This window comes from Bos indicus, chromosome 12, assembly GCF_029378745.1.
Source record: "Bos indicus isolate NIAB-ARS_2022 breed Sahiwal x Tharparkar chromosome 12, NIAB-ARS_B.indTharparkar_mat_pri_1.0, whole genome shotgun sequence".
NCBI lineage: Eukaryota > Metazoa > Chordata > Mammalia > Artiodactyla > Bovidae > Bos > Bos indicus.
Window position 1 is genome coordinate 73,785,125 of NC_091771.1, and position 23,305 is coordinate 73,808,429.

Below are 23,305 nucleotides of genomic sequence, written 5' to 3' on the forward strand. Positions count from 1 at the left end.
ACATCATATAGAAGCAGTGCACAATGGAACGAACAGGCCCCTTGTTTACAGATGAAGTGTCTCAGGATGGAGACAACAGGACGCTAACCAAGCATGGTTAACAAACGAGAGGCGCTCAGGGTCCTAGGGAAATACGAGTTACCTAGGATGGTGACTTCCTAGAAGAGGTGACAACTAGGCTGACCCTGGAGAATGAGGATATCTCCCTTATATGGGCATTCTCCTCTATTTTTCAGACCAGAGGGTATTGAGGAGAATCACTAAATCACCGTTTGACTTAGACATCAGTCATCAAGAGTTTCCCCCACAGTACACCCTCATCACCTACCTCTTGAGCTGTGATACATGCTGTGGGGGGAACATGGAGATGTTCTGTCTTGACCTCCCTTCAAAGACTCACTGTCCAGCACTGAAGTGCTGCCAGTGGGCAAGTTTAAACCACCAGCCCCTCTGGAAGCAGCCTATGTGCGCTACCCATACAGGAAGCAGTATGGCAGCCTGGCCAACGGATGTGTCAGGACAACCCTGGAAAGCCATCATCACTCCAGACCCCTATGTGGTCAGCTAAGGTCATCTGGCCAGTGTTCCTCTGCCCTATCCCGTTTCGTCCCTCCTGATTCCACAGTGTTGACCCCAAGGGTACCCCTGATACACATTTCAGCACTAAACTTCATCTGAGTCTGCATCCTAGAGAACTAACCTGCATGTATCAGAAAACATTCCAGTATTCGGGGAGCATTTTTATTTGAAAATTACTGGTTACATACATATTTATAACATTATAAGACCCCCAAATAAAATACAAAATGGTAGAAACAAGGACTTTTTGTGTGAATGTGGTTACCTTTGGTTTAAAATCCACAATCTAATGTGGTCTGACCAAAATGAGATTGTTATATATTAATAACAAAAGAAAATGATTATGTTCAACCATATGAAAGTGCCATTTTATAGCTTATAAAAAGACTGGATGTTAGCAGTTCCACATGGTTCAATCTAATCAAAAAAATCCACTAGCATTTGAAATTTAGAAAATATTATACTTATGAATAACCCATAGACAAAAGATATAATGAATTAAATTAATAATTAGAAAATACATAATACTTTGACTATTGATTGGTAGTAAGTATCAAAACTTGTAGGTTGTAGCTAAAGTGGATCTCAGAAAAAAAAGTCAGCTTCATATAATTATATTAGAAAAATAATGACATTATTAATGTTTCCAATTTAAGAGTTTAGAGGAAAAAAATCTCAAAGGAAAAGTTGAAGGAAAGGAAAAATGATGTGAAGAATTAGAGGAAAAAAAAAAAGAGCCTCAATAAAACAAAAAGTTGATTTTTTTGAAAATAGGAAAAAGTTATGCAAGATTATTAATAAAAAAGTGAAAGCTTAAAGAAAACTAAAAGCCAAAAGGATGCAGAGATGCTGCAGAGATTAAGCATATAAGATACTATGAATACATATATGCCAGTTAAGCTCAAAACTCACAGGAAACAAATCTACTTCTAGAAAAATGAAACGTACCAGAATGACTCTGCAGAAATAACAACTTTTACCAAAAGTTACCTAGACAAGATGGTTGCACAACCTTGTAAACATGATTAATGCCACTGAATTGTATGATTTAAAATGGTTATATGGCAAATTTTATGTTATATATGTTTTACCACATTTTTTTAATGTAAAAAAAAATTAAATCTTGTATCTAGAAGACAGTCTAGCACACGTTTGTGCTTCATGAGCAAATCCAAGGAAGGGTTCCTACTTTGAGAAAGCATATTTTCTCTTTCTTCTCTTTTAGAGGGCTTTCCCAGTGGCTCAATTGTAAAGAATCTGCCTGCAATGCAGGGGACACAGGAGACAAACATAAAATATTGCTCTATATTTTAACCATATTTTATTTTTGGAGGGCAACACCTCTCTTTCCTATAATGTCACTTAAACTCCACATATCGTATGTTTTTCCTATTAGTTATCTCTAGTATTTTAACCAGAGATCTTTGAGTGGAAAAATGGGTCATAGTGTTAAAGGAAGTAGTGACACAAAACAGCAACTTCACACAGTCTTCAAGTAAACAGAAGCCCTGACATAATTGGAAAGTAATATGTAATTCTGGAAACAGTAAAAAAAAAAAAAAAAATCTGTGACAACTTTTTCTCAAATCTTAGAAAATGAGTTTGGCTCTGAAGTCTCTCAAGACACAGAACCTGGGAGACAGGTTTATTGGTGGCCTGCACTCTGATTTGGATAAAAAAAGAAAATACTGTAAGATATAAATAAAGATAATAAATCCGTTTGCAAGAGCTTGAAATCACTGAGTGAAGGTGGAGGAAAAAAATATAGAAAAAAAAACCATCTTGTGATATGTAAATATTTGTTGCTAATGCAAAAAAAAAAAGTATAATATAATTTATGCAGTGCAAAAACCTATTGGAAAAATGCCTTTGGAATAGACATGAAGTCATGGTAGAATCACAGAGATGACCCAGAGGGATGGTATGGGGAGGGAGGTGGGAGGGGGGTTCAGGTTGGGGAACATGTGTACACCCATGGTGGATTCATGTTGATGTATGTCAAAACCAATACAATATTGTAAAGTAATTAGCCTCCAATTAAAATAAATAAATTTATATTTTAAAAAATTGTTAAGGCTGAGTGCTGTCCACTGGACATTCATAACATTCATAAAACCACACAATCACTCTGAGTGATATCTGGCTATTTCCTTCAAAATGCACCCGGGCATGGGGAAAGACAAAAACAAAATGTTTAAGAGTTTTAGAGTCCTTCTCCTAAGGCAACACATTTCTAGGTCCACTTCTTCATTTGAAGCAAATCGTATCACTACTGGAGACACAATTTAAAACGACGGGTGTGTTTATTCTATGGAGGAAGTAGCCCCATTAGAACCTTCAGTGGGGCTGAACTTAATGCCAAACAACCTGTAGATCCACTAGAGTTCTGATCATTCTGATTAACAAATAAGTTTTATCACTAGAGCAAATTGGTAAGTAAAATCATTTTGCTAACTCAAAGCCTGGAGATAAACACAGGGTGACAAAAAGGCTGGGAAATCTATTAATATTGTCTGCCCAAGGGTTTCTCATGTTCACACATAATATGAGCACAACAAATTTGGATGTTAATATCAGGTTGTAATCCCTATGTTTTAAAAACTCTGCTTGACAAGTATTGAAAATAAGGAGTAGGAAATGGAGAAACTGTAACACTGCTGCTGCTGCTGCTAAGTCGCTTCAGTCATGTCCGACTCTGTGCGACCCCATAGACGGCAGCCCACCAGGCTTCCCTGTCCCTGGGATTCCCCAGGTAAGAACACTGGAGTGGGTTGCCATTTCCTTCTCCAATGCATGAAAGTGAAAAGTAAAAGTGAAGTCCCTCAGTCTTGTCTGACTCTAGTGACCCCATGGACTGCAGCCTACCAGGCTCCTCTGTCCACGGGACTTTCCAGGCAAAAGTACTGGAGTGGGGTGCCATTGCCTTCTCCAAACTGTAACACTATGTAGCCATTAAAGGGAATGAGACAACTATATGCATTGATATAATGTGAACTATAATATTAGCTGAAAAAGGAAAGAATAGCTATCACCTCTGCTTAAAAACAGGAAGACCACATGTTCACAAGTTCTTCCTGATGCACAGAAGTCAACAAGACAGTGAACAGTGGTTCTGGGGCTCCACCTGGGGAGGAGCTCTGTGATGACGGGAGTGAAGGGTGACTTACATTCTGTTCATAAACTCTTAAAAAGTATTTTTAAAAGATTTTAAATTTTGTAGCAGTATATTGCCGGGAGCCAGCACAGGAGTCCCCACCCATGACAAGGTCATGCGGGAGAGCTCTGATGGGCAAGGCAAGTCAGAGCTCAAGGGGCCTCCCCCTCCCTGGACCTGCCTGAGCATCTACCCCAAAACCAAAATCTGTCTGTTTTACTATTTTATAACTTTTACCAACTCCCCTGACATTAACGGGGGGCTATCCCCGACCACCTTTCTCTGAAGAAAATTAACTTAGAGCTCTAGTTAATAATTCTCCTGGGCATAATAGGAGTGTTTCAATTCAAACCCCTCTGATGACTTTCTAGCTTGCCTGACAGGTATGTTCAGATTCACAGCCTCCCAACCATGAGAGGCATGGGAAGCTTAAGATATTCTAACAATGCAGAGCTTCTCAGAGAGTTAAAATTGTTAGAATAGAACTAGTAGAGGATTTCTTTTTTGAGCTAATGCTTGCTGCCAGATTTCCATATCCCTTACCTACTGTGTCCGTGGGAGTGTATTGATTAATATAGTTGGTGTATAGAAATGTAAGTAGTACCTTTAATGTTTGTAACCTTGGACCTTTGAGTTAATCCTTTTCTTGTTATAGCCCACCACACTTTTGCCCTATAGGAATGCAACTTTATCTAATACTTTTGGAGTGTGGAACCTGACTTTAGAATAATCACCTTTAGAGAAAAATAAGTTTTCTGAAGAAAGGGTCGTAAAATGTTAACAGGCCTCCTGGCTAGAAGATGATGTAAATCACCTAAAACTTTTTGCATATGACAAGTTTGCAGAAAGAAAGCCTGGCTTTGATAAGGATCAAGGATTGCTGACCTTGCATGACTCTACCCCTTGCCCCATTATCCTCCATGCACAGCTGAAGGTATAAAAACTACTTTGGAAAATAAAGTGTGGGCTTTGCTCATCAGGCTTGGTCTCCCCTTGACGTTCTTTCTCTTTTCCTTTTCAGGCTGATTTCCCTGGAGCACAGGGGCCCTCTGCATTCACTTTCCTGCCTGGGCTTCTAAGACCCACTCAAGAAGGTGCCTAAGGTGGGGCACCTTCCGCGATTCGAGAGGGCTCCGGCGGCCTACGTGAACAGAGCAAGTCCCATGCTGGGGCTTTATTGGCTTCCTGCGTAAACCAAGGAATATCAGCCTCTTTTCTCTCTTCTATTTTCTTAACTGCAAAATTCTTTCCTTATCTCTTTATCTATTCTTTTAATCACCGACGCCGTCCTAGCGAGGGAATCCCTGGATCCAAACTGGGCTGGACACTGGTAGTATATGTATCATTTGTTTCAAAACTTATTATTAAAAATACATTTTAATCATTTGCAGAAGCAGTCCCCAACCTTTTTGGCACCAAGGACCCAGTTTCATGGAAGAAAAGTTGTCCACAGACAGGACAGGGGTGGGAGGGGAGGAGGTTCCAGTGCAATGTGAGCAGCAGATGAAGCTTTGCTCACCAGCCCATCACTCACCTCCTGTTGTGCAGCCCAGTTCCTAACAGCCCATGGAGTGGTACAAGTCTGTGGTCCAGTGGTTGGGGATCTGTGATTTAGACTCTGAAGCTACTTAGAAGAACTATGGATATATTTATTTTATTGTTGGGAGGCAAGGCTTCTGACTACAGCCTTTTTAAAAATGACCCCTTTTAATTCTTTTTTAATTGAAGGATAATTGCTTTACAGAACAGTGTTGGTTTCTGCCAAACATCAACATGAGTGAGCCTTAGGTATACATATGTCCCCTCCTTCTTGAACCTCCCTCCCACCTCCCTTCTCATCCCACCCCTCTAGATTGTTACAGAGCCCAGGTTTGAGTTCCCAGAGTCATACAGAAAATTCCAACTGTCTATCTATTTTACATTCAGTAATATGTTTCCACGTTACTCTCTCCATACATTCCACCCTCTTCTTCCCCCCACCCCCATCCCACCAGGTCCATAAGTCTGTTCTCTATGTCTCCATTGCTGCCCTGCAAATAATTCCATCAGTACCATCTTTCTAGATTCCATATATACAGGTTGGTATATGATACTTGTTTTTCTCTTTCTGACTTACTTCACTCTATATAATAGGTTCTAGGTTCATAATAATCTTATTAGAACTGACTCAAATGTGTTCCTTTTTATGGCTGAGTAATATTCCACTGTGTACACATACCACGGCTTCTTTATCCATTCATCTGTCAATGAACATCTAGGTTGCTTCCATGTTCTAGCTATTGCAAATAGTGCTGCTACAACATTGGGGTACACATGTCTTTTTCAATTTTGGTTTCCTCAGAGCATATGCCTAGTAGTGGGATTGCTTGGTCATATGGTTGTTTCATTCATAGTTTTTTAATGAATCTCCATGCTGTCTTCCATAGTGGCTGCATCAACTTACATTCTCACCAAGAATGAAAGAGGGTTCCCTTTTCTCAACACCCTCTCCAGCATTTAGTGTTTATAGGCTTTTTGATGATCGCCATTCTGATGGGTGTGAGGTGATATCTCACTGTGGTTTTGATTTGCATTTCTCTAACAATGAGTGATGTTGAGCATTTTTTCATGTTTGTTAACTATCTGTATGTCTTATTTGAATAAATATATGCTTATATCTTTCCCCCACTTTTTGATTGGGTTGTTTGTTTTTCTGGAACTGACTTGCATGGAAGTGTGATAGTGTTAGCATCGCCGACTCTTTGCGACCCCATGGACTGTAGCCCACCAAGCTCCTCTTTCCATGGGAATCTCCAGGCAAGAATACTGAAGTGGGTTGCCATTTCCTACTCCAGAAGATCTTCCTGACCCAGGGATTGAGCCTTGGTCTTGCACATTGCAGGGTTCTCCCTCACTGCAGGCAGATTCTTTACTGTCTGAGTCACTAGGGAAACCTTGCATGGGCAGCTTGTATATTTTGGAAAATAACCCTTTGTCAGTTGTTTCATTTGCTATTATTTTCTCCCATTCTGTGGGTTGGAAAAATGATCCCACTTTTTTTTTTTTAATATACTGTAAAACACTCTATAGTCTCAAAGCATTTAAGCACCTGTTCTCTCATCTGATCCCTGTAATGAGTGTGAGGAAACTGGCAGAGCTGTAATCCCTGCTCTACACACAGGTGAGGACCTGAGTCAAAGAGGCCTCGGGGGACACAAGGCCACATGAATGCTAAGTGCCTCCTCCATCGATTCAAACTGATCCAGGCGCCTAGAACTAAGATATTAGGATTTTGTAACTCCTGGGCTATATTAAGTGATTTCATGAGTAGATTAATAACACCTTTGTTACACACCAGGAGCAAAGAAACTTCAAAAAACTTCAACCAGGTCTGCTTCATCACAGAACAGAATGAATGACAGGCATTTATTCTTTGTTTGAGTTGAACTGTGTCACCTCCAATTTTACATGTTGAAGTCCTAAACCTGCCAGTACCTCAGAATGTGACTGCATTTGGAGACAGGCTCTTTAAAGAGGCAAAAAGTTAAAATGAAGTCAAACAGGTGGATCCTAATCTAATAGACTGGAGTTCTTACAAGAAGAGAAGATCAGTACATAGGTACAAACAGAGGGAAGGCCCTATGACGACACAGAGGGAAGACTGCATCCCCAAGCCAAGGAGAGAGACCTCAGAGGAAACCAACCCTACTGACACCTTGACCTCAGATGTCCATCCTCCAGGGCTGTGAGAAAATAAATTTATGTTGTTTAAGTTGTCTACTCTGTGGTACTTTGTATGGCAGTCCTAGCAAACTAATGCCCCTTCAGCTTTGTGTATCTGAAATGTAATTTCTCTGTTATCTCATGGATCATCTAAAAGGGTCAATCAGACAGTGATTCAGCTCCCCTGAACTATGTATTTTTTAAAAGTGTGACTTGGAAGCACCTTTTGTCACCTGTTGAGTTTTCTTTTCATATGAATGAATTCTGTTCTATTAGAGTGAAAATTTTGATGACTTAGGCTAATGCTCCTGGTGTTATAGCTCTGAACAATGCATGGGTGTCTGATGCTTGCACATCCAAAAACATGATAATCTGAGAGCTTACCTAAGAGGATGCAGAGTATGCAGAAATAATGTCAAGAAGATGTTCAACTGGGATGAGGATCAAGAAATGCATTTTTTTTTTTTTCTGTAGAGGTGACCTGACCCCGTGGCAGGACTACAACTCAGTGAGGTTCTGCCACTCTGTGAACTTGCATGATGGCCCCATCTTGGCTACCACGTGAAGGAAGCAGTGTTCCCAGAATTGACACAGAACACAGTACCTAGGGTGGCCCTCAGCCTCCCCCAGCAATTGCCCCTCTGTGCTTCCTGGACCAGCTTTGTGACCTTAGGTGAGCCCTGGACCCACTCTCCCCAACCATGACATGGATAAAAATGGACCATGATGAGATTACGTGAAATCATACATGTGAGAACAATGTAAAATAAATTGAGAAGAACTACACAAATGTAACTTACCCTGAATATTGTTAGAGTAGGTGCAGGATTACTAGACCAGGAAGCACAAGATTTCTAATTCTATGACCCATGTCTGTTTTTATATGTATGTTACACTTGATTTAAAACATTTACCGAAAGAAAAGATTTCTAATTCTCTGTCTTCTGCAAACTAACTTAACACCAATTATATACATAGGGCCACCTTCCTTCTAAGGGGCCTTAGGTTCATCACCTGTAAAATGAAGTTGTTGAAACCTATTATCTTATGTGATCTGGATCTATCAGAAGTTCTGTGATCTATTTCTCATTATTCAATGTCTTGATAATATATAATGATAACACAGTGTTTAAATGAAGACTCTGACACAGGTGGATACACCTCTTTCTGATGTGAAATGCCTACGGTGGAAAGACCAAAAGGGTTTGGTAGATTCCTGCTTGGTTTGTGATTTTCTTACCCAGAAAATGACAAATGCTTATCAAGTCTTCAATGACTGGCAGACACTCGAATTAATGAAAGTGCTCTGTGAATTTCAAGCATTAAAAAAAAATATATATATAGGGTGATATATGGCTCAGATGGTAAAGAATTTGTCCTCAGTGTGGGAGATTGGAGTTTGAGCCCTGGGTTGGGAAGATCCCCCGGAGAAGGGAATGGCAACCCACTCCAGTATTCTTGCCTGGAAAATTCCATGGACAGAGGAGACTAGCAGGCTACAGACAATGGTGTTGCAGAGTCAAACGTGACTTGACGACTAACACACACACTCTATGCTGCTGCTGCTGCTGCTGCTAAGTCGCTTCAGTAGTGTCTGACTCTGTGCCACCCCATAGCCCACCAGGCTCCCCCGTCCCTGAGATTCTCCAGGCAAGAACACTGGAGTGGGTTACCATTTCCTTCTCCAATGCATGAAAGTGAAAAGTGAAAGTGAAGTCACTCAGCCATGCCTGACTCTTAGCAACCCCATGGACTGCAGCCTATCAGGCTCCTCTGTCCATGGGATTTTCCAGGCAAGACTACTGGAGTGGGTTGCCATTGCCTTGTCCACACACACTCTATACTTGCATATAATATAAGTACTTTGGAAATGTTCACAACACAGACTTCCTTGTCCCTAAACCTAAGTATGAACTCTAACTCTGCCATCTCTTCAGTCAGCTCTGCAACCCAGAAAGTCACCTACAGTATGAGCAGTGGACGGTACTGCTCTGCATTTCCTCATTTCTAAGGAGGGTTGAGATGAGACAGTGATGAACTAAGGCCACATTTTAGATACATCTTTTATATAGTAGTACTTAGGATACTGGGACATGTTTTCTTTGAGACATTTAAAATATTAAACTAGTAATCCTATTCTACTTACAAGTGAAAATCTGGGAAATGCACAAAAGTATGAAGAATAGAAAATACACCCATAATTTAATACTTAGAGATGAGTTTTCTATGGGGAAGCCTTACTACAGGCAGCTGGAAGCCTTATCCCACCCAAAACCACACATGTCAAGGGTCGAGAACACCAGACCTTCCTTCCCTCCATCTTCCCATCAATCCTACTCCCACTCCCACCTTCTTCCAGAAAAACTTACAGATGGCTGTCTGACAATAGCTAAATCTCCTAAACTAGACCTCAGTTACCATCTCACCTTTCTTAGGAAGATGTCATGTGACCTGAGTGTTACCCATCGAGCACCTTCCTCACACCATGCACAGTACTTAGTGCTTCACACACCTCATCTCTGAGAAAGTGCTCTGTAAACCTTCAAGCACAATTCAGATTACAGTGTGATGGTATTGTGAGTTCTTGATTTGTCCTGATGACAATTTCATTTTCTAGAAGGTAGAGTAAGCCTGGGGGTGGTGAGTGGCAAATACACCTAAGTCTAAACAACAAAGAATTAGGGAGAAGCTGACAGTATCATGTAGAAGTTTTCTTCACAGATTAGAAAACAGAAGAGACCTACACCTTTCCCTGGAGGATCTTCCTAGAATAAGAATATTTCAAAAATTATCCCCTGAAATCTCAAGTTTCCTGGATATTCCTTGACAGAACTTGCATCACAAATATGCTGAGCACAAATCAAAATGAATGTAAAGGGTTTGCAAAATGAGAGTGGTCTGTGCTCTATGAGAATCTAAACCCAGAGTCCAGAAGTGTGGAAGTCCAATCTGAAATCTCTGTCACAGGCACATGTGTGTGCACACAGAAGAGTGCACACATCCTGACCCCACCCCCACCTCTGCTGCAGATTCTCAGCAGACCTGCTCTTAACCCGCCTTGTGTTGTTAAGACCCACTCATGAAGCTTAGTCTCTGGAGGTTTATAAGGCCACAGAGTGCTTGTTATCAGACCCCTGATAGAGATCTTGTGAAGAGGGAACCTGAAAACAAACTTTAATGACAACTGCCTGTCCTATTTTGCTCTTTTAGTGAGTACAGCTACTTCCTTCTTGCCCAGTTGTTGCACCATTTTGTAAAACAGACTGTTTCTATTCTGCAGCAAATTATTTGGCTGACCAGTTTCTTTCCGTTTCCCTGAATCCAAAACCTGTAAACAGCAAAAAGAAACCCATTAGTACATAATGTCTCCCAGTAACATATTATAACTCAGACAATATTTCAAAAAGTGGCAGGATAGGGAAACAGAAAATCTATTTGGGTGGTAGGGCTGGCTGATGTTTTAATAGTTTGATTAATTTGTTTTACTAGGCAGACAAAGGCCTAACCTGACCTTTTAATATTATAATGTTATAGGAAATAAAGAAAATAGAAGCTTTAGACTATGGCTACTGGTACTCTATAGCATCTTATTTTCTCTTCAGGGCATTTGGGGTTTTATCATTAGCACTTTTAGCACTCAGACTCTGAGCTTTGAGGAAATTTTTACAGATACACAAAGTTGGCAAATATGTTTACTCAAGAAAATCAAACTCCATTTACCTAAAAAATAGGTTGATGTCATACAAACCAGAGGGCAGTGCCCTGACAACAAATTAATGGTCGATTTGAGAATCTGAGCAATATTTGTGGAAAAATGCAAATGCTCCCAGGATTTCTTAAGGATCCTGGATTGTGTCAGCTTCTAAGAGGAACAGAATCCTTGTCCAAGGGGTTGAGATGCTTCTTGAAGCTGGATGTGGTCATAGTGTATTCTTCTGAAAGAGAAAGCCTGGCAAAAGGAGCTGGTACATAAGCAGCTTTTGCAAAACTGCTTTGCACAGAAGAAATATCTAGAAATCCACTTTTCTCTTTGGATAAGGCTAAAGAAGCAAGAAAGAATTTGAGCTCCAAATTCCAGTGATCATGGCCTACAGAGCACATGGGTCCAGCCCAACCTGAACCGCCTAGGATCTGAATCTATTTCCACAAATTATCTTTCTTTTCTTGTTTCTTTCTTTCTTTCTTCAGCTGCTTCCCTTTCACCCCTTTTACTGCTCATTAATAAGTCTGCTAAATACAAACTGAAAGGGAGAGGAAGGGGTCCTTCACTCTGCCTTTCTACTTATTAGTGACTTTGGTTAATGATTCTGGATGGGGGAAAAGTGTCTGAAAAAATTGGCCCAAGTGATATACTTATAAAAACAGTTCTGATGTTCAGTAGTATTTAATTCTTCATTTAGGTCATATTTGGAATAAATGCATATTAAGAGAATATGCTGGATGGGCTTCCCTGGTGGCTCAGTGGTAAAAGAATCTGCCTACCAGTGCAGGAGTCTTGTGTTCCATCCCTGGTCCAGAAAGATTGCACATCCCACAGAGCAACTAAGCCCATGTCCCATAACTACAGAGCATGTGGTCTAGAGCCTGGGAGCCTCAACTATTGAGCCCACATGCCTGGAGCCCATGCTCCACAACAAGAGAGCCCATGCAATGAGAAGTCTGCACACTGCAATGAAGAGTAGCTCCCACTCGCTGCAACTAGAGAAAAGTCTGTGCAGCAAGGAAGACCCAGCACAGCCTAAAAGGAATAAATAAATAAAAGTGTTTTTTTTTTTTTTTTAAAGAACAGAATATGCAGGAACTCTAAATAAGACATAGTTTTCCCCCCCCCAACAGTTAATTTTATCCTTTGCATTTAATTGGAAACACCTATTAGTCTCATAAATGCCATTTTCTTGTTAATCATTTGTTTACTACTGTGAATCACTGCTAAGGACAGCTTTCTCAAAAGAGTCTGAGAATAATCTAATCTGTTTCATCCACTTAATGGGCTTCCAAGGTAACTCAGTGGGTAAAGAATCTGCCTGCAATGAAGGAGACACAAGAGACACAGGTTTGATCCCTGGGTTGGGAAGATCCCCTGGAGAAGGGCATGGCAACCCATTCTAGTATTCTTGCCTGGAAAATCATATGGACAGTGGGGATGGTAAAGAGTCGGACATGACTGGGCAACTTTCGCTTTCACATCTGCATAACAATTTAAATGTTCGGTGAAAGTTGCTCAGTCATGTCTGACTCTTTATTACCCCATGGGACTGTAGTCCACCAGGCTCCTCTGTCCATGGAATTCTCCATGTAAGAATTCTGGAGTGGGTAGCCATCTCCTTCTGCAGGGGATCTTCCTGACCCAGGGATTAAACTCAGGTTTCCTGTATCGCAGGTGGAATCTTTACCATCTGTGCCACCAGGGAAGCCCTGTAACTTGGCATGTCAATTTAGATGTCTCAAATGTGCAATTCTACTTAAGCATAGATAGCAGAACATAACTACCACTCCTGACGTTGAAGAAGAAAAACTGCAGTTTTAAAACACTGGTCTCCACACATCTACATCAATTAATCTATGAAACAGTACACAAGAATTGGAAAAAAGACATTTTCTATGGTAAATAGTACTGGAAAAGCTGAACACCTGAAAATATTGGAAATTAAACATTCCCTCACATCATGCACAAAAATAAACTCAAAATGGCTTCAAGATCTAATATAAGGCTGGGAATTATAAAACTAAATGAAAATACAGGCAAAAGACTCTGACATAAATCACAGCAATTTTTTTTTTTTGATTAGTCTCCAAAAGCAAAAGAAATAAAAGGAAAAACAAATGGAACCTAATAAAACTTAAAAGCCAAGGCTCACATAGGGGCTACAAGAGCTGAGATGGGACACAGACTGAAAAAAGGCCAGAAATAGAATTTTACCAACTTAGCCTTTACATTTACTGGTTTAGTCAAAGACTCTAGATATTTTAGAATAAATAAACATAAAGCAAATCCAAATTCTTGTTATGTACAGAAAAATAGGTATAACTTTGGATTTTTAACATTCCTTATAAGAAAAAGCTCCTACAATCTCCCGTTAGGTCCCCAACTCTTCTCATAACCCGAGATAAACTATAAACTAGAACACATATTCAAGTTGGTATGATAACAATCCCTGAACCCATAGGATCTCTCCAGGAACCCCAACCCTGAATTGTTTATAAAGCTCTAGTAGGTTAAGTAAAAATACATTATGTTGGATGAGTAAGTCAGTTACATAAGCTCAGTGAAGATGTGTTTATGAAGCCTGTTTATGTGCAGATATTCCAGACAGCTGTCCTAGACATAAAAGTGAAATGGACCCACTGCAAGATAATTTGATCCATTTTCACTGGCAGGATGTCATCAGTGATAAAGAAGAATGCAGCAAGAGGTGGGTCAGTGCACCAAGAGGTGGTGGTGCTCAGGAGAGTATGGAGGAGAAGCCTGATAAGAAAGATGCTGGGAAATGATGACAACAATGGAGAGAGATCCCACTGTGCAACAAGTAGAGTGGGGAGGGGAAGGTCTGAGTGTCAGATTTGTCTCTGGCTGCCAGGTGATGACACGGGACAGCTGTCCAACCCTGGAAGGTGGGTCCTCATCAGTAAAATGGGTGCCTATGATTTTCTCAGTTCTGGACAATGTGGCAAGTATTAACTCAAAATCCTGTCTTGGGTCTTTAAATAGTAAATCATTCTTCTCAGTGGGGTGAGATGAAGGCTGGGTTAGGGTGACCTCCACAGCCACTCTCCCAAAGCTGCTGCCTTTGCACACAAGCGGCCCCCTCATAAAGTATCTCCCCAACTGTACCTTCTACCTCAGTGTTAGTTATCTTTCCTCTGAAAACTTGAGTGAAATCTCTTGGAGTGTTTTTGAAGGAGCTTTTCTCTTCTCACATGTTCTAATTGTAGCATGTAGGTTTATGAAAGAAAAGTTCCATGAATGTGAAAAATAGAATTTAAGTAAAACTCTAGTTAGGTATGAGCTGTTTTATGCTTTTCAGGTGGGGGTGTTACAACCGTTTCTGATTTTCACTTCTGTAGGAAAAATTCTAAGAAGAGGTTTGAGATGAGGAAGAAACAAAGAATATAAAACCAAAAGATGGACTATAAACAGAAGAGGTCAGATCTGAGTTTCTCAGCTCTGCTTTTGGTTCTTCATCATTCATTTCCAGAGAATTCTCTAACTGAGGACAGTGAAAGTGTTGACCACAGATAACACTATTAGAGCAACTGCAGATTGTCACATGCTTCCTTTGTTCACACTAACAGGAGAATCCGAATGATGTGAAGGCGGCAGTGTTCAGAGACTGGAGGGAAGAGCTGGGCTGTTGGCTGCAGAGAAAGAAGGTCATGAGCACCAAGCTACTCTCAAAAACTACAGGAAGAACCCTCCAGTGGAGACAGAGTGGTGAGTCTTAGGATAAAGAGCATTTCTAATTTGTCTGTCTTGCTCCACTGTTGTGGCAACAGAGAAAGTAAGGAAGATTATATTAGATGTCATTATGACTCCATCATGTTTAATAAACTTAATATTGACAGAACTTCTTTGTGAAATAGAATTCTAAGCCTGACACATGAATGGTGCTTAATGAACCAAAGCACGGTAAATCCCTTCAAAGAGACAGCAGATAAACAAAGCTATTATTTAAGTCACACCTGTTTCCCAACAAGCCCTTTCTCTGATTTAATTACAGTGAAGAAAACCATATCCATCTAATCATTTCAAGATTTTTTATAAAAGTGACAATTTGGAAAATATATAGATGTCTAAGTTTGAGATTAATTATGCTCTATCCCTATGATGAAATTTTAGGCAGCTTTAAGAACTGAGCTGTGGAAAATAAATGACATGGGGAATTTTAAGAATACATAAAAATTCTAGTAATGAAATATTCTGTTTTGCATAATAAAACAAATTACTAAAATGGTTCTAATACTATCCAAATAATATTATAGCATTATATAACTGCCACTTTCGGGTAGTGGGTATTTTTTAATCTTCCTTTTATGAGATTTTCTTTTATTTTCCTATTTCTACCTTGCACATTTATTGCTTTTTTATAACAAAAATATATTTTTATGGATTAGATTCAATTAAAAATAGAATTAAAAAAACATATTCATCTATCTTTCTGTAGAAGTATTCACATGCAATAAAATGTAATTATTACACCTTATCACTTGCAATGATAGGACTTTATGGTGACAACCCTGTCAGTTATGCCCTTCATCAGCATCTGTCACTTTCCCAGCTACTCCTTGAGGTCGGTCACCCGCCCTCTGGAGCATCAGGCTTTGAAGCAGATTGACTTGTCTTTATATCCACATTAAAGTTTTCAGAATACACAGTCACCTGTTTTCCAGAAAGGAAGGAGATACAGTCATCCCTCAGTGTGGGTACAATTCCAGAACACTGGAATGAAGTGAATATGGCAGTAAAGTGAGTCATATGAATGTTCTGATTTCCCAGAACATACAGAAGTTATGTTTGCATGACACTGGCCTATCAAGTGTGCAATAGCATTATGTCTGAGAAAACAATGTACAGACCTTAATCTAAAAACAATGCATTGCTAAAAAAGAAATACTAACCAACAGAGGAGACTTCAGCAAGTCATAGCAGTAGCATTGATGTTACAGATCACCAGAGCGACTATAACGGTTGTGAAAAAGTTTGACATATAATGAGAATTACCAAAAGATGAGACAGAGTCATGGAATGATCAAGTACTGTTTGAAAACTGGTGTACATAGACTTGTTCAATGCAGGGTTATGATAAACTCTCAATTTGTAAAAATGCAGTATCTGGGAAGTGCAATAAAACATGGTATGTCTATTTCTAAAGCAAGAAATACAAATAAGTTTCAAATTGGGAAAGGAGCATGCCAAGGCTGTATATTGTCATTCTGCTTATTTAATGTATATGCATATCATGCATAATGTCAGGCTGGATGAAGCTCGAGCTGGAATCAAGATTGCCAGTAGAAATATCAATAACTTCAGATATGCAGATGACACCACTCTGTGGAAGAAAGCAAAGAGGAACTAAAGAGCCTCTTGATGAAGGTGAAAAGAGGAGAGTGAAAAAGCTCTTAAAACTTAACATTCAAAAGATGAAGATCCTGGCATCCAGTCCCATCATTTCATGGCAAATAGATGGGGAAACAATGGAAACAGTGACAGACTTTTGTTTCTTGGGCTCCAAAATCACTGTGGACAGTGACTGCAACCATGAATTAAAAAGACACTTGCTCCTTGGAAGAGAAGCTATGATAAATTAAGACAGCATATTAAAAAGCTGAGACATTACTTTGCTGACAAACGTCCATTTAGTCAAGCTATATTATTTTTCCAGTAGTCATGTATGGATGTGAGAGTTGGACCATAAAGAAGGCAGAGCACCAAAGAATTGTGCTTTCAAACTGTGGTGCTGGAGAAGACTCCTGAGAGTCCCTTGGACTGAGAGAATATCAAAGCAGTCAATCATATAGGAAATCAACCCTGAATATCCATTGGAAGGACTGATGCTGAAGCTCCACTATTTTGGCCACCTGACATGAAGAGCTGACTCACTGGAAAAGACTCTGATGCTGGTAAAGATTGAATGCAAGAGGATAAGGGGATGACAGAGGATGAGATGGTTGGATGGCATCATGGACTCAACAGACATGAGTTCGAACAAACTGGGATATCGTGAAGGACAGGGAGGCCTGGTATGCTGTACTCCATGGGTTTGCGAATAGTCATACATGACTAAGCAACTAAATAACAATGATTTTCAGGAAAGAGAGGAGAAACTAAGAGAAAATCACATTACTGGAGGTTCCTTTCAAGTTTTATAAGGATTTATGCACAGAAAAATTGAACATAAATGAAAACAATTAAAATGGTGCGGGTCTTACCAATATCTGTCGACAGTCAATGACATTGCTCAACCTGTGTGTGATGGTTAGCACAGTGCAGTGAGCAAATTTCTCACGAATTTTTTTTTGTATTAACTCATCAGTTCTAGAATCAAAGATATTGATTTAGTTCAGTAAAAGCAGGAAAAGCAGACTTTTGACTTAAAAATATCATTATACTTTTAATAATGTTTTTAAAAATCAATACCTTAACATATAATCTTGTTCCTAAAAAACTAAGTATAAAAAGTCTATTTGGAAATTTACCATTTTCATAAAATGATGGAAAATAATCTTCCCTCAAACTTGCTTGAAATTATAAGGAGCAGGATTTAGGAATCTAACTCTCTCAGAATGCCTCATAACAACATTAACCCCATATAACATGTCTTGGCTTTTCCTTTGTTTTCTGGAATTACTATTACCAAGAAATACCAATGGGGCCAAAAGAACACTTAGAAACATTCCTAAGCATCACGAAATGTTTTCCATTTACCACATTTAGAAGTCAGATTCAAAGTTTCCTGGGTCTCAGCTCCATACCTTGGATCCACATTTGATGTGGCTTTGTCAATAATCAATATCTGATTTTTCTTGAGAATAGCCCTGGCAAGGCACACCAGTTGTCTCTGTCCAACACTCAAGTTCAATCCAGATTCTGCTAATTCAGTATTCATTTTATCAGGAAGACTTTCGATGGTGTCTTTAAGTTGCACCTGTGGATACAGAAAGAATGGCATTTTCCTAAGCAAACTGTTACTGAAGTTGAAAAGCCTCTTACACATTAGAACTTTGACATCCTCAGGACTTCTTATGTATCTTACATGTACAACCAGGTGAAGGGGAGAGCTCTTTCGAAAAAGCGTTCACTGAGAAAGATGATGGAGTCAAGTCAGGACAGAAAGGTGTCAATGTCACCCATCCCCACCACAGGGTATCCTCCAGAAACCCCACCTAGGGTTTAAAGAAGTCTCTCAAAAAATGAAGCTATTTCTCCCAATGTGGTTTAAACAGAAAAATTAAAACAATATTCATGGTTGACTCAAGTTTCCCAAAGTTCATTTTGCATAGGAGTTGGTACAATAAAGAGAAACTTCAAAATTTTTTACAGTAAAGTCTTTTTCTCTGAAGATAAAATCTTACCAGCACTTTATCATTTGGTGAAGTTTAAAACACACAAATTCAAACAATGGCAAATACAACCTATACATTAGTAATCCTGGAACCTGCTCTGGTGATGGTTCTTTCCCAAATTTAATTCTATAAATAGTGGAGCAATCAAGTGCATTTTCCTCAGTGTCATAATGTCTCACAGTGAATGAAAACTTATGAGAAATAAGATACAACATCTTATTTCCCCCAGAATATGGATATAGGTGATGTTTATATTACTCTATCTTCATAAAATTGTACTCATGGATTAGAAAAAAACAAACTTTTAATTGCCAAATATAATCTGAAAGTACATTTGGTGGCAGGGGTCAGTTCAATAAATATTTATTTTGGAAAAATATTATAGAGCAAGAACCAAACTCAAAGAACAAAGAAGAAATACACTTCAAATTAAGAGACCAACAGATTGATGAGTGATGGCTGATAAGTTATCTGACACATTATAATGTCAGATAGCAACACACCAAGAGTCAGTGAGCAGTGTTTTAATTTTTTCACTTTTAAGGTATCCTAAATGCTGGAGCAAGTCTATAAATGTGAACCTGAACTGTGTTCCTGATGGAGTTTAATCCCATGAAAGGGGAATTCTGAGTTAGGATTAAATATGGTATTGGTGGGTAATGTTAGCATGAAAAGTACACAAAATCTAAAGGGTAAGATTCAGACTGTGATGGAAGTGGTTGGACTTACTTAAGACTGATATCCTGACTCACACTTGCCTCTGACTTGGATGACATCTCATCACTAATTTGATTTTATTCTTTCCTTTGAGTTTGCCCATGTCTACTTCATGAGGTCAAAGGGTTGTGAGGGGAAATGTTTTTCAGAAAATGCTGTTATCTGAGACTCTGTCTTCATTTCTACATCAGGGATGGTTATGAGAATATATAAATACGAAGGCCTTCTGTAGTGTAATGATAAAATCAAACTATAATTAAGTATTAAAATGGGAAAAAAGGACAATAGAAGCAGTAGACAATAATAACTAGGAGTCACAACTAGAGAATCTGAAAACACACTAGATAATAGTATAATATTACATTGAGCTTATTAATTGAGATAACTGTGTTAAGACATATAAGAGAATATCCTTGTTCTTACAAGGTGTACATTTATGTATTTAAAGGTGAAATCCAACTTTTAATAAACATTTTTACAACTTACAGATGTTAAGATGTGTACCTCTTAACACTGATAGAGTATAAAATGAATCAGTACATGTAGAATTTATGGCAGATCAATAGATACTGTCCATTATTAATAATTGCCAGCTAGTACACTTCATGTTGTTTCATTTTCCTCCTGTGCTTGTGTCAGCACTGAGACCTTGTTACATATGCATTGGCTTATTTTCCATCTTCTCCAAGAGAATTTAAGCTCCAAAAGGGTAGAGACTTTGTCTTTTGATGACTGTGATAGCCCCAGAGTTTGCAACAATGCCTGTCTAACAAGCTCTCAGTAGATATTTGTTGGCTGTATGAATGAAGGCATAAGTGAATCTCATTGTGTGACACATTTGTTCATATAAATTAGAACACAAATCCACGTAGATAAATAATTTTTATAAAACACTATTTTCTTATTAAGTGTAAGTGTAAAAGGAATATATTCTTACAACAATTAACTGGGTCCAAGATATCACAACATCACACTTTAAAGAGTGGAAAGCACTGAAAAAAGTTATGATTTAATATGCATATAATATGAATAATACTATTCAAAGTTATACATCTCAGTACAGAATTCTTCAGATTGTTTTTGAGCTTTGGAAAATAATAGAATATAGCAACATTGAAAAACACACTGAAATTGAAGGCACCCTATTTCTATCACCATAAACATTTCACTGTAACCTACTACATGTACTCTATCTACCAACCAGGCACCAACATCCCTCACAGGAGGTCAACACAGATGTCATATAGTTTATATATTTTGTGGAACCTTATTACTTTTCAAAAAGAAAGGCTGCTATGGGCTGAAAAGAGACAGGGAAATGCAATCAACAGATAGGGAAGAGCTTTTACTAGAGCAGGACCGGCAGGAAAGAAAGTAAAAGGACAGCCCATTCACCTAAATACAAGGCCTGACAAATGGCATGTGACCTGTCCCACAGCCAGGACTGAACCACGTGGTTCCTGATGCACAGGCTGCTGATGCCCAGGTTTCTGTATGTTAGTTTCCTGTGTGCTGAGACACACTTCTGTCCAAACAGAGACACTATCAATATCAAACATTTGACTGCATGATTTCTTCCCCAGTTTTGACAGGACAGACCACGTGCTTAACTTCATAGTCCAGAATCTAAGCTGTTTTGTTTTTATTTTTTAACAGAAGAAACACATTGATGATTCATTTTGAGAGTTTTATCTATTGTGATAAAAAGGACAGAAATGGTATGGACCTAACAGAAATGGTATGGACCTAACAAGCAGAAGATATTAAGAAGAGATGGCAAGAATACACAGTAGAACTGTACAAAAAAATCTTCACAACCCAGATAATCACGATGGTGTGTGATCACTGACCTAGAGCCAGACATCCTGGAATGTGAAGTCAAGTGGACCTTAGAAAGCATCATATGCACAATGGAGTATTACTCAGCCATTAAAAAGAATACATTTGAATCAATTCTAATGAGGTGGATGAAACTGGAGCCTATTATACAGAGTGAAGTAAGCCAGAAGGAAAAACATAAATACAGTATTCTAACGCATATATATGGAATTTAGAAAGATGGTAACAATAACCCTGTGTACGAGACAGCAAAAGAGACACTGATGTATAGAACAGTCTTATGGACTCTGTGGGAGAGGGAGAGGGTGGGAAGATTTGGAAGAATGACATTGTAACATGTAAAATATCATGTAAGAAACGAGTTGCCAGTCCAGGTTCGATGCACGATACTGGATGCTTGGGGCTAGTGCACTGGGACGACCCAGAGGGATGGTATGGGGAGGGTGGAGGGAGGAAGGTTCAGGATGGCGAACACATGTATACCTGTGGTGGATTCATTTTGATATTTGGCAAAACTAATACAATTATGTAAATTTTAAAAATAAAATAAAATTAAAAAAAAAAAAAAAGAGAATGAAGTCAAAAAAAAAAAAAAAAAAGAAAGCATCACTATGAACAAAGCTAGTGAAGGTGATGGAATTCCAGTTGAACTATTCCAAATCCTGAAAGATGATGCTGTGACAGTGCTATACTCAATATGCCAGCAAATTTGGAAAACTCAGCAGTGGCCACAGGACTGGAAAAGGTCAGTTTTCATTCCAATCTCAAAGAAAGGCAATGCCAAAGAATGCTCAAACTACCACACAATTACACTCATCTCAGAGGCTAGTAAAGTAATGCTCAAAATTCTCCAAGCCAGGCTTCAGCAATATGTGAACTGTGAACTTCCTGATGTTCAAGCTGGTTTTAGAAAAGGCAGGGGAACCAGAGATCAAATTGCCAACATCCGCTGGATCATGGAAAAAGCAAGAGAGTTCCAGAAAAACATCTATTTCTGCTTTATTGACTATGCCAAAGCCTTTGACTGTGTGGATCACAATAAACCGTGGGAAATTCTGAAAGATATAGGAATACCATACCACCTGATCTGCCTCTTGAGAAATTTGTATGCAGGTCAGGAAGCAACAGTTAGAACTGGACATGGAACAACAGACTGCTTCCAAATAGGAAAAGGAGTACGTCAGGGCTATATATTGTCACCCTGTTTATTTAACTTATATGTAGAGTACATCATGAGAAATGCTGGACTGGAAGAAACACAAGCTGGAATCAAGATTGCTGGGAGAAATATCAATAACCTCAGATATGCAGATGACACCACTCTTATGGCAGAAAGTGAAGAGGAACTAAAAAGCCTCTTGATGAAAGTGAAAGTGGAGAGTGAAAAAGTTGGCTTAAATGAAAATGAAGATTTTGAAGATGAAATGAAGATCATGGCATCCAGTCCCATCACTGCATGGGAAATAGATGGGAAACAGTGGAAACAGTGTCAGACTTTATTTTTCTGGGCTCCAAAATCACTACAGATGGTGATTGCAGCCATGAAATTAAAAGACGCTTACTCCTTGGAAGGAAAGTTATGACCAACCTAGATAGCATATTCAAAAGCAGAGACATTACTTTGCCAACAAAGGTTCGTCTAGTCAAGGCTATGGTTTTTCCAGTGGTCATGTATGGATGTGAGAGTTGGACTGTGAAGAAGGCTGAGCGCCGAAGAATTGATGCTTTTGAACTGTGGTGTTGGAAAAGACTCTTTTTTTTTTAATTTTTTAAATTTTATTTTATTTTTAAACTTTACATAATTGTATTAGTTTTGCCAAATATCAAAATGAATCCATCACAGGTATACATGTGCTATGGGGAGGGAGGAGGGAGGAGGGTTCAGGATGGGGAGCACATGTATACCTGTGATGGAAAAGACTCTTAAGAGTCCCTTGGACTGCAAGGAGATCCAACCAGTCCATTCTGAAGGAGATCAGCCCTGGGATTTCTTTTGAAGGAATGATGCTAAAGCTGAAACTGCAGTACTTTGGCCACCTCATGCAAAGAGTTGACTCATTGGAAAAGACTCTGATGCTGGGAGGGATTGGGGGCAAGAGGAGAAGTGGACACAGAGGATGAGATGGCTGGATGGCATCACTGACTCGATGGACATGAGTCTGAGTGAACTCCGGGAGTTGGTGATGGACAGGGAGGCCTGGCGTGCTGCGATTCATGGGGTCACAAAGAGTCGGACACGACTGAGTGACTAAT

General features: G+C 39.2%; 1 protein-coding gene across 4 annotated transcripts in view; it reads right to left on the reverse strand.

The window, feature by feature from the left end:
- Positions 1-23,305, reverse strand: part of LOC109566912 (ATP-binding cassette sub-family C member 4-like) — a 727,713-nt gene that overhangs the window by 560,297 nt on the left and 144,111 nt on the right. The window contains exons 28-30 of one of the 4 annotated variants that reach the window (XM_070799903.1): positions 17,906-18,078; positions 17,363-17,468; positions 728-10,763 (exon numbers count right to left, since the gene is read on the reverse strand). The exons of the other annotated variants lie outside the window; for them this stretch is intronic. Of the exons in view, the coding sequence (XP_070656004.1) occupies positions 10,629-10,763; positions 17,363-17,468; positions 17,906-18,078 (414 nt within the window). The 3' untranslated portion in view covers positions 728-10,628. Of the gene's footprint in view, positions 1-727; positions 10,764-17,362; positions 17,469-17,905; positions 18,079-23,305 lie in introns of those variants that run through there. 4 annotated transcript variants of the gene reach the window in all.